The 12535-nt window shown below is 34.1% G+C and overlaps 1 protein-coding gene across 3 annotated transcripts in view; it reads right to left on the bottom strand.

Moving 5' to 3' along the window:
* Positions 1-12535, bottom strand: part of EEA1 (early endosome antigen 1) — a 243198-nt gene that overhangs the window by 198682 nt on the left and 31981 nt on the right. For 2 of the 3 annotated variants that reach the window (XM_033951558.1, XM_033951559.1), the window contains one exon: positions 105-229. In XM_033951558.1, the coding sequence (XP_033807449.1) occupies positions 105-229 (125 nt within the window). Of the gene's footprint in view, positions 1-104; positions 230-12535 lie in introns of those variants that run through there. The other variant, XM_033951560.1, reaches the window with a different exon arrangement.

Below are 12535 nucleotides of genomic sequence, written 5' to 3'. Positions count from 1 at the left end.
CGGTTTTCATTTTGAGTACATAAAGCACAGAAACCAACTGATTTGATAAATTGTGTCAGGTCCCTATCCCCTACCAGAAATATAAACAAAGTTATTTCATTCACCTGTTTGTAGACAGATCAATTCCTCCACCAAGGTTGGAGTCATTTGATTCATGAGCTGCTTCGTAATGCATAAAAAGCTCTTCTGCTGATCCATGAGATTTCATGCATAGTGGACAAATAAAGCCCTAATACAAATGAAAGAAAGAGCAGAGAGTTTGGTTTTTCCTTCACTTGGATTTTACTTTTAAGAAAAGAAGTTTTAACATTTTGTTTTACTTTGTCTGCTGTATATATAAAAAAAATTCCCTCAGACTTTGTTGTCTTCCTACTCTAAATTTAATTCCCTATATGTACTGCAAAGGTGTAAGTATGCTCAGTGCTAGAAACGAGAGACTGTTTTATACTTCATGTGGTCAACATAGCATTTTTTGACAGAAAGGGAGGTGATGATTTGATAACACATGAATAGGAGTGATCTTGACTCGTTTTAATTTATAAAAGGTTAGTTGACGAAGGAAAATTTTTTGATAATGATGATATACTGGTGATATTGAAGATACATATGTTTTAAACACTGAACTATCAGTGAAGTAGAGATGTATGCTTGTTTAAAGTGTTCCTAAAGAAATTAGATTTTGTGTGGTGAATATGATTGGTTTGTAATTAAAGGTTTAACCTTTTTCAAGTGTGTTTGTGAGTACTATATTAGTTACTAAAAATATATGTCAAAGTTAATCATGCAATAAGTTTATAAGTCCTCATGTACAACTGAATAAGCATTTTATGGAGGAATGAGCTCTGCTTCTACTTGAATATCAGAGGTATTTATTTATTTAATTCATTTTATATCCCATCTTCCCCAATGAGCTTAGAACAGGTAACAGGTTAAAAGGTTGAAGATTAAAGATGAGATAACCTAGTAGATTAGCACCTATAAAAGTTATTTGTTTTATATTTGCTCCCAGAGATTTAAGCAAAATAGCAAGAGCCCCTGAATAAGCTTCATGTTAAATGTGAGTCACATCTATTTCCTTGGAACCTTAAGCATTTACCTGACTGCATTAATAATTTTGACCAAAATGTCTATAGTATTAAGTATTTTTTGAAACAGCTATTAATAGTGATGTGAGTATATAATCCCTTTCTTCCCATAGCTAGCTCAAAGTGCCGGGAAGGTGGCAACACATGTCACATACCAACCGATATTTTCAATGAGAGGGTCTATATCAGCATGGAAAGAGAGTGATGGGAATAAGCACAGCTGATTCCCCATCACTGGGAGTCTGAAGCTGCACCAAGAGGAGGAAAAAAATATTAACACCATGAGCTGCCACTCCATAAAACTGGAGGTGGAAAACAAGCACGTTAGAAATGTTTCTCAAGTTTGACACTGCTGCGTGTGTTCTGTGAGATAGAAAAGCTGCTTTGAATGAATATGACTGCCTTAGTACAGGAAGAAAGGTAGCAGCAATTCTGGATCCAGAATTTTCTAAGAAAAATACTCTATATGGTGCTTTCCTTCAAAAATTCACTAGTGTAGAGGCTGAAAGAGATAAAAACCTGATGAATACTTTGGGACTGACACAACATCAGCTACTACCCATGATAAAGGACATACTCTTCGAGCAGCCTCTTATTTCCACTGGCTTAATTGGATAGAAGAGGTGGCTCGATAAGAGATACAACGGTCTCCCTTAAATGTAAGGATAGAACAATTGTGCTATGTAGCCCTCTGGAAAGAATTATTGATCTTCTGTCCTGGAGATCATCCTCCACAGTTGTATGCTGTGTAGCAACGAGCTCTCAAGATTTTCCTGATTTCCACAGAGATCACAGAGGCCTGGATAGACGAGTGAGTTTGGAGTGTTTGATGTGTCCTGGGTAGTGAGCAAGCAGGTCTGATTGCACGAGGGGTGGTTGATAGGGTTGAGTGCTTGTGAGGAATAACACTGAAAATGCAAGTTGCAACGGAGCTGTTGACTAGTTGGTAGATGCTCTTGTTGCATATAGGCTGCTATTTTCCTACCATCTTTGTATAGTATTGATCATGATTGTACTGTTTGCTGGTTGTGCAGCCTGTGTTGCAATTCACAATAAACAATCTTTAAAAAAAAAAAAAAAAAAAAAGACACTCTAGAACAGTGCCGGCACGTGCATCAGGCCCAAAACAGTGTTCTTCAACCGCCGGTCCACGGTGCGATCGATGAGGCGTTATCTTCAAGCCAGCTCCCTCTTCTTCACTGATTCAGTGCACAAAGCCACGGGCAGCGGCTCCTACGCACGTCCTGCATCTGAACCGGAAGCCTTCTCTCTGACGTCGCAACGTCGGAGGGAAAGCTTCCAGATGAGGCATGGGATATGCAAGGTACAATTAGTATTATTATGGGGGCGGGGTCTGGGGTGGAGATTGGATAGAGATGGGCGGGGTCTGGCCCACGACTTAGCCCAGTGTTCTTCAACCGCCGGTCCAAGGACCGATGCCAGTCCACAGAATAATTATTTTATTTCTGCCGGTCCATAGGTGTAAAAAGGTTGAAAAACACTGCTCTAGAAGACATTATTAGCTATATAGTGTGACAGGGAGAGCCCTATCAAAACAAAAGATATCCTGCAGTGCTCTGAAATTGTACCTAAACCTGCTCTTAGAAACAAGCAGGGCAAGGAACACCCTTGGTGAATAAATCTCAAAAGGATAGTACTGCATTGACCCGATTATCCTTGCCTAGCCCTAGCTTAGGAACAGCTAAGGACAGACAACTACAAGTCCCAGCAGGCACTAGGCAGGTGGTAGCAAGACCCAGAACTGGATTAGCTCCTCCAGTCAGCCCTGCTGTAGGCAGGACTAAGAAGCTACCAAGGCACATTAGCAAAGAGCTCCAGGAGCTCAGCTGAACCAATCAGCTCAGAGCAGGAGAAAGGGGTGTGGCTTCTAGGCAGCCACAAACTTACAGCATACCTGAATCCCTGGAGAGCAGCAGACCTGTGCCAGCCAGGATTCAGAGGACAGAAACCAGCTTTTCCCAAAGGAAGCAGGTGGAAAACCTCAGGGCTAAAACCTCTGATAATTCTTCTGAAGGTAATGAGGAATATGATGTTGAATTGCCAGAAGAAATGCTAGTAAATGATATTGAAATGGAGCCTGAGGAATTATGCTTGTCTGAAGGCATGGTCATTGAGTGAACTTTGGGGAAAGTAAAAGTGCTGTTTCTGATAATGTGGTGTTGTCTCACAAAACTAATGATAACAGAAGAGTTAGGAATTTCTGCTTCTGAATTTGCATAATCACAGGAGAACTGTGGGGGAACCTGTCCAAGTAGTGCAAGCAAGTTCCAGGACTTGAAATTGGAACACAACTTGAAGGCACCTTTGTGGAGTTTTTGTATGTCATCAATTGTTGGGATTGATTGGGCAGGAGATCTAAACAACCCAGATCTGTTACGGGTAGGACAAATCCCATGCTCAGTGTGATAAAGTTAATTACACCCTGAGAATTGCTCCAGAGGCAAGCTTTTGGAAAGTGCCAGATTTTCTTGAACGGTAAAGAGAATAAGCATGGTAGGCTAACAGGCTGTTTCGCCACCAATGAGAGTTTTGTGTTTTGAATTGCACTATAGTATAAAGAGGAAAATAAATAAAGAATTCGCACTGAACACTTTTTCATTGACTTATTTGATGTGCACACCCTGCTACCCTCCATACCTTGCTTTACCGCTCGGATGAGGTTTGGATGACCTAGGTCAGGGCTTAGGTTCAATCCAGTCCAGGCCTTACCCGGTCACAACAGATACAAAGTATTATAGATCTTCAATTACTAATATAGGATGGGAAAAGTTACCTTGGTCCGACCATTTTTGGGGAGCTTCAATTTACCTATTTTTATGTCAAAAATTCAAAAGATCCCATTTAGGAAAGAAATAACTGCAAGGAAAAAGATCAGTGTAGAAGTGTTTTGGTCCAAATTCTTAGAAACTTTAATGTGCCCCTCTAAAGATTGTAAACTTGAAGATATTTTGAAAATATGGGGTGATAAATCTAGGAAAATATTTGACACCTTAGCTCCTCTTACGACTAAAACAGTTTCTTATTCATGTAAAGCTCCTTGATACTCTCAATGCCATTATGATCTGAAATGGAATTGTAAAAGGTTAGAACGTAAATGGAAAAAAAACAATTTAGAAAATGATAGGTTAAAATGGAGAAAGAAAATCATTGAATATAACCAAGAACTCAATAAAGCTCAGAAGATCTTTTATGGAATCAAAATAGGTAGCTCAAATATCAAAATAAAGCTATTTAAAACTATGGAAATCCCATACTAATGTGAGTGATATGTCACATGAAAATAATAGACCAAATGTGGATGATCTTGCAAACTTTTTCAGTGAAAAAATTTTGACTACAAGAATCTTTTTTGGAAATGTAAAACATGATTATCTTTATTCTGATTTAGATGAAAAATTTAAAGCCAGTTGATAGGAACTGGTGCAATTTTGAAACTGTAAATGATGATCCGGTTAAGAAACTATGTGATAAGCTTAGACAAAAAAATGCATTCTGGATCCTTTTCCTTCCTAAATTTTTTGTAATAGTCCCAATCAAGCCGTAGCTTGGTTAACATCTTTTATAAATTAAATCCTGGATAATAGTTTTTTTTCATGTAGCATGGGACATATTGCTCTAACACCATTGCTGAAAAATGTGGATTTAGACCCACCAATTCCATCTCATTACGGGCCTGTTGCTAACATCCCTCTGTTAACAAAGATGAGAGAGACCATTATTTCTAGACAACTTTCTAGTTATTTAGATAAATCTCAATACTTTTGCCATTTGAACATGGCTTTAGATCTAATTTTAGTACAGAAATTGTGTTACTATCTCTAATTTCCAAGATCCAAAGTTTACAATCGCACAATCATTTTGTTATTCTGTTGCAATTTGAACTTTCTGCAGCTTTTGATATTGTTCAGCATGAAACATTAATCCAACTACTTTCAGATATAGGTTTACATCAAAAAGTATTTTTTTTTTCTTCCATTATTTTTTATTTTCAAATTTTACATAAAGTGTACATAATATTAAAATACAATTGATAAATGTATAGTATCACTTTTATATCTAATACATTATATATCTAAATTTGATTTTCCCCCTCACCCTCCCCCCACCCTTTTATTACTTTAATATAATATTTTTAATTTTCAAATTTTATAGAAAGTATACAACATATTAGAATACAATTAATGAATATTCAATAACATTTTTATATCTAATATAATATGTTTTAAATAAATTTTATCACTTCTCCCTCCCCCCACCCTTCTATTATTTTTCATTTATACATTACATTTTGTATAATATATTATAACATATTATTTATAAATTATTTTCCTTACCCCCCCTCTATGTATGTCATAAAAAAGATTCTTAAAAGAAGAAAAGAAGAAGAAATATCCTGCTTTTTATTCATTACAGTATTTTGTCAATGGCCCCCATATTTTTGTAAATTTAGTATATGTCCCCCTTTGTATTGCTATTGTTCTTTCCATTTTAAATATATAACATATTGTATTCCACCAAAATGTATAATTTAGGTTGTTGTAATTCTTCCAGTTATTAGTTATATGTTGAATGGCAACCCCTGTCATAATTAATAAAAGTTTGTTGTTTTCTGGTGAAATTTGACTTTTTTTTCTCATCATCATTCCAAATAAAATTGTATCATATGATATTGCAATATGATTTTCCATCAATTTATTAATTTGTGGCCAAATTGAATTCCAAAAAATTTTAATATAGGGACAATGATATAATAAATGATCTAATGTCCCTGGTTCTAGGTTACAGTGCCAGCATTTATTGGACTTAGAACTGTCTAATTTTTGCAAACGTGTAGGGGTCCAAAAAGCTCTATGTAATAAAAAGAACCAGGTTTGTCTCATAGATGCTGACACTGTACATCCCATTCTCCAAGACCAAATTAGTGGCCATTGAGATGCATTAATCTGATGTCCAATCTCAATGCTCCAAATGTCTCTTAGACCATTTTTTGGTTTTTTATTCAAATATCCAGATATTAATTTATACCACAATGCGGCTTGATGTCCTAGGAAGTCTGCTTTAAAGCATAAGAACTTTAAACTATATTGATTATTCAGTGTTTTCCATTCAGGGAACCCATCCTGAATGGCCTGCTTCAATTGCAACCATTTAAAACTTTGTGTTTTATTAAGACTAAATCTATGTTGCAATTGTGAAAAATCCAGCAGTTTACCTTCAGAAATAACATCGTCTAGAGATCTTATGCCTGCTATAATCCAGTTCTTCCAAAGGATTTGAGCTCCGCCAATTTTGATCTTGGAGTTTATCCATATAGATTGATTAGTTGATTTATATATTGGGATAGGTGTTAATTTATCAATAAATCTCAGCGTTTTCCAAGTATCCATTATTATTTTATTTTCTCTATATCTTCTGGGTATATTAATACTTGGCAGATGAACTAAATTTAGGGGAAACATAAGGCGCCATTCCAAATATAACCAATCTGGTGCATTTTCTATAAGTTCTGGGAGGATCCAATACATACCCTGACGTAGAATATAGGCTTGATGGTACCTATAGAAATTTGGAAAATTTACCCCTCCCTCCTTAATTGATTTTTGTAAAGTTACTAAAGCTATTCTAGGTGTTTTACCAAGCCAAAGAAATTTTGTTAAAATGCTATTAAGCTTTTTATAAAAGGACCCCTGAAAATAAATAGGTATCATACTCATTTGGTAGCAAACTACAGGTAACATCATCATTTTAATAGTTTGAACTCTTCCCCACCAAGAAATATGTAATGGGTTCCATTGCTCACATAACTCCGTAACTTTTTTTAATACATATTTTTCATTCTCTTTTACAGTATCTTCAATTGTATTTTTAACTTGAATGCCAAGATATTTAAATCCTTCTTCTTTCCATATAAATGGAAAATTGTCAAATAATCCTTTTGCACAATAAATATTTAGAGGTATAATTTCAGATTTATTCCAATTAATTTTATAACCTGAAAATTTGCCAAACTTATCAATTAATTCCAATAAAGAAGATAAGGTAGACTCTGGATTTCTCAAATAAAGCAAAATATCATCAGCATAAGCTGAAATTTTATATTCCATATCTGAATATGGAATACCTTGTATCTCCCTCGTTTGCTGTATTGCTAACAATAAGGGTTCTAATACAACATCAAATAACAAAGGAGATAAAGGACAACCTTGTCTAACTCCCCTCCGCAATTGAAAACCATCAGATATCTTATTATTAATATTTAATCTTGCAATCGGGAAGCTATACAATGTTTTTACCATTTGTATAAATCCAGAACCTATACCAAACCATTCTAAAGCTTGATACATAAAATTCCATTCTACCCTATCAAATGCTTTTTCAGCATCTAATGAAATTGTAAAAGCTGGTTCATCTATTTTTTTTGATAAGTTTAACATGTGAAAATAATAATCTAGAGTTATTAGAGGAATGTCTTTTAGCAACGAAACCCGTTTGATGCATATCTATAATATGTGGGAGAGCTTTGGCTAGTCTCAAAGCCAAAATTTTTGCCAAAAGTTTATTATCAACATTTATCAAAGATATAGGCCTGTAGTTTGAAACCAAAGAAGGATCTTTATTTGGCTTAGGCAAAACAATTATTATTGATTCAGCCATAGTACCTTTAATATTACCTTTTATAAGTTGTGTCTGATATAAATTTAGTAAATATGGGGAAAGGACATTTTGAAATGTTTTATAAAATTCTACTGTATAACCATCACCACCTGGAGCGGATCCAACTCTAAGAGATCTCAATGCTGTTTCTAATTCTTTTAATGATATAGGTTCATCTAAACTCCGTTTTATATGATCAGGAATCTTAGGTCCATTAATTAAATCTAAAAAATTTTTTCCATCTTTTTGTCTCTCCAAATAAGGCTCGGAAGAATACAGGTCCTTATAAAATTTTAAAAATTGTTTTAATATTATATTTGTTTGATTTGTTATTATACCATTATCATCTTTTATTCCATTAATATTAGTTCTTCTTTTTTTTGCTTTAAGATAATTTGCCAATAATCTCCCCGCCTTATTAGAATTTCCATAATACATTGTTTGCTTGGAAAACAAATCTCTTCTTATCATTTTTGAAGTTAATTCATTATATTTACCTTTTGCTTTCAAAAGAGCTTGCAAAACTTCATTTTCCCATTTACTTACCAATTTAGCTTCTAATATTTTTATTTCTTTTTCTAATTCTATATATTGTATTTTAATCTGTTTCCTAATAAAAGCTGAATATGATATAATATTACCCCTCATAGTTGCTTTAAATGCATCCCATACATTCTCTATAGATGTGTCCTTCACTAAATTTAGTTGAAAAAAATCATTAATTTGTGTTTTAAAATTTTCCAAAAATTTGTCATCCACAAGCAATGCATTATCAAATCTCCAAAGAGGTCTACCATTCTCTAATTGATCTAATTGTAATTCTATCCATACTCCCGCATGATCCGAAATAATAATAGGATCTATGGAAGCTTTAATCACCTGTTGCACTTTATTTGTTGAAACAAAAATATAATCTATTCTTGAAAATGATTTATGAACCTGTGAACAAAATGAAAATTCCTGATCATTAAAATGAAGAATACGCCATATATCTTTCAAATCACATGATTGAACCAAATTATCTAAACCTAAAGATTTTATACTTTTACCTGGTTTTTTATCCAATAATGGATCCATTACAGCATTAAAATCTCCAGCCACTACTAAATTAGAAGCAGCCAGTGGTAACAACATATTTTGTAATTTTTTAAAAAATTCTGATTGATTCGAATTAGGGGCATATATATTAAACAACGTCAGGGTATCATTTCCCATACCTATATCAATATGTATCCATCTTCCATGTGGATCTGAATTTTTTACCTTAATCTTGGCCATACATTTTTTATTTATAAGAATTGCTACCCCTGCTTTTTTCCCCTCTGCTGGAGCAAAAAAACATTCCTTTACCCACCCACCCGATAGTTTCTGTGATTCTTTTATACTAAGATGGGTCTCCTGCAGACAGTAAATATCCGCATTTTGCTTTTTTAAAAATGTTAATACTTTTTTCCTTTTAATTACATGATTCAGGCCATTGACATTAATAGAATATATTTTAAAAGACATTATACATTTTAATACTTCTCATTATAATTTTCTTCCCCTCTTCTTTCTTATTTAAAATCCAATAAATGTTTTTCACGACATACATATTTACCCCTAAAGTATCTAATCCCTTGTTTATTTTTTCCTTAATCATTCTAGTAAATACTCTCCTTTTTCTTCCCTTTCCCACCCCATACAATGGCTGCTTAAGGATACACATTGGAACTGTAACCCGAACATTCTCCTCTCCCTAGGCAATCAATATTCAATATTCAAACAAATTTCCCTTTTATCTATCTATATTAACCTTTTAATATCTTTAATCATTTTTTCATAACATTTCATTAATGTATCATTATCCATTTAACAATTTTTAATTTATATTTCCTTAGTATTATTATTATATTATAAAATTTATCTTAAACATATATTTAGTGTGTTATTTAATGTTTTTCTTATCTCTTGCTTTCTTTATATCATATTTCCCCTTTTCTTCAGATATTTCAATATTTCATATTTTTATAATTTTTCATAAAGTCATCAAAACCATCTTAATGTTTTATGTTAAAATATCATAGGTTCTGGATTAGAAAGAAAAGCTTTTAGTTTTTCTGGATCCTCAAAGTAGATGGATTTATCTCCAGATGATACTCTCATTTTCGCCGGATAATATAGACCATATTTAAAACCTTTTTCTTTTAGTTGAGGTCTCATGTCTAATAGTCTCTTTCTTTTATTTGCTGTGTTTTTAGCAAAGTCCGGCAAAAACCATATTCTGGATCCTTTATAATTTAGATTTTTGTCTTTTTTTGCAGCATTTAATATTTCTAATGCTTGTTGGTATCTAAGCATTTTGAAAATTATCGGTCTTGGCCTGCCTTTGTTATCCAAATTTTTGACTGGGATTCTATGCGCCCTTTCTATTTCAAGTGGTTGTTTCAAATCCAGTTGTAATATTTTTGGAATTAAATTTTCAAGGAAAAGGATAGTATTTTTTCCTTCTAAATTTTCTTGTATTCCGAAAAGTTTAATGTTTTTCCTTCTTCCTCTATTCTCATAGTCCTCCAGTTGATCTTTTAATTTATTTAATTCCAGGCTGTCATTTTTACATCTTTTTGATTCACTTTCTATAACTTCCATTTTTGATTCTAATTCAGTTGTTCTTTTGTTATTAACTTCCATTTGTCTATGAATGTTTAAAATTTCTTCCTTCATTTCAGACATATTGGTTACAGTTTCCTTAAGCATTTGTTTTATTTGTCTTAGTTCTTCCATAACTTCTGCTTTACTCAATATGTCTGGTTCTTCAACAGGAAGTGGGATCTTGCTTGGTGTTATTTGATCTTGTTTCTGTCTTTTTGCAGATGTACCAGCCTCATTTTTGTTTTGTCTGGTACTTGCCATGTTGTTGTTTTCTTTTTCTTGGTTCTTCTTTCTTTATATTTATTAGGAGACACAATAGTCACTTTCAGTCAAAGTTCCTCTTTTGGTCAATTTAATTTAATTTTTTTTTTTTTTTTTCAGCCTGCCTTCACTGTCTCTCTGTATCAGTTTCAATATTTTGCCGCTTGTCTCTTTTCTTTCAAGTCTTCAATTGATGTCAATCTCTCTATCAAAATATCTCCGTTGATGAATAAATCCTTTTTTTTTTTTTTTTTTCCTGTTATCTGCTTCAATGCTGATCCAACGCTGAGAGTGAGCAAACAAGAAGATTGGCTTCAGTCAATAAGATCAGTTAATCACTCAGGTCTCCGTTTCAGCTTTAATCTGGAAATGGCTGCTTCAAACTGCCACACTTAGGAGTTCAACTCCACATCAGTGCAGAGACAAGCCGTTAGAATCAGTAATTTATCTTTCCTTAGCCCCTCTCTCTTCCATGTCAGACACCTCTCAGTTAAATTTGAATATTTTACCGTTCTGAGAAAGCTGCAATTCTTCTTCAATTTAAGTCTTCAAGAGCCTTCTCTCATTTTCTCCGCTTTCAAATCGGCAAATGATATAATCACACTTTCTTTAACTTTTATGACCTTCAGTATCATCAGATTGTTTTCGCTGACATTTCTTTTCCCTTTTTATATGTTATCTGTCTTGATGCTGCGCCGATTTAGCGCCAAGGGAAAACAATAAAAGTATCAATCAATTAGTCTCTCAGGCTCCGACTCAGCGCTTCAAACCGCCGCAGCTCAGGAATCTAGCTAACAACGGTCTCACACTGGGATCCGTCCCTTTTTCAATATTAGTCAGTTAATAAATTTTTTACAGCTCTTCTCACTTTCATGTCATATCACCACACAGAAAGACCGGTAAAAATTAGTAGCCTTACTTTTCTCCTTCGCTTCTGATCTTTTCTGCGTTTTTTTTTCTGACAGGAAATGTTTTCAAATTATCTTTTATTTATATTTAAGTTATTATCTTCAGTAATTGATTTTCTGTTGTAACAGTTTTCGCCGATCTTATCACTCCCCTTGTTCTCTTACTTCGGGATTTATCCCCCTCAGCGGGCACAAGTTTTTATTCAAACAACCGTCAGCTTCCTGTCACCAGTGCCTCTCCGCTCTAGTGCCCCGATGTCTTCACTTCAGCGCTAAAACTTTTTCAGTTTCAGAGGAGGACAATATCCAATCTGCCAACTCTTCTCTCTTTAATTTCTTCTGTCTTTAATCCAATGTCTCGCCGTCTCATTGATGAGGGAGAGAAAACCGGCAAATCTCTCTTTGGTTTCTCTTACTCAGTTCTTGTCTTCGTTTCTTCAAGAGGATGTTAAATATAGATTTTCAATAGTTTCTGCTTCAATTGTGAGTATTTTCAATTGAAATAAATAATATTGGGATATTTTTATTTAATGTCAGTTGCCCATTTGGAGAGGAGCGTCGCGATCACACATCCATTCTGTGCTCGTGTTAAGCCACGCCCCACATCAAAAAGTATTGAGCTGGTTTGTAGGATTTCTAACTTTGCGTTCATACAAAGTGAATATTGAAGGTAAAACCTCAGCAACATGAAAACCTGTTTGTGGTGTTCCACAGGGCTCTCCTTTGTCCCCCCTCTCATTTTTAACATCTATACGACTACCTTACAAAAATATAAGTGAACTGCTTTCGAGACAATATTCACATATGCTGACGACATCTTCATCTAATTAGAAGTAGACCCAATGCTGATCAACTTTGAATCTAATATTAACTCTCGTATTGCCAGATTACAAGCCTGGGCTACATCTGTTCAAATGAAGCTCAACGTGGCAAAAATGAAATTGTGGTTTGGCACAAAAATTGATCTTTTACCTT

Source organism: Geotrypetes seraphini, chromosome 7, assembly GCF_902459505.1.
Source record: "Geotrypetes seraphini chromosome 7, aGeoSer1.1, whole genome shotgun sequence".
Taxonomy (NCBI): domain Eukaryota; kingdom Metazoa; phylum Chordata; class Amphibia; order Gymnophiona; family Dermophiidae; genus Geotrypetes; species Geotrypetes seraphini.
The sequence above is the reverse complement of the archived record's forward strand: the minus strand, read 5'-3'. Positions and strand labels throughout refer to the sequence as shown.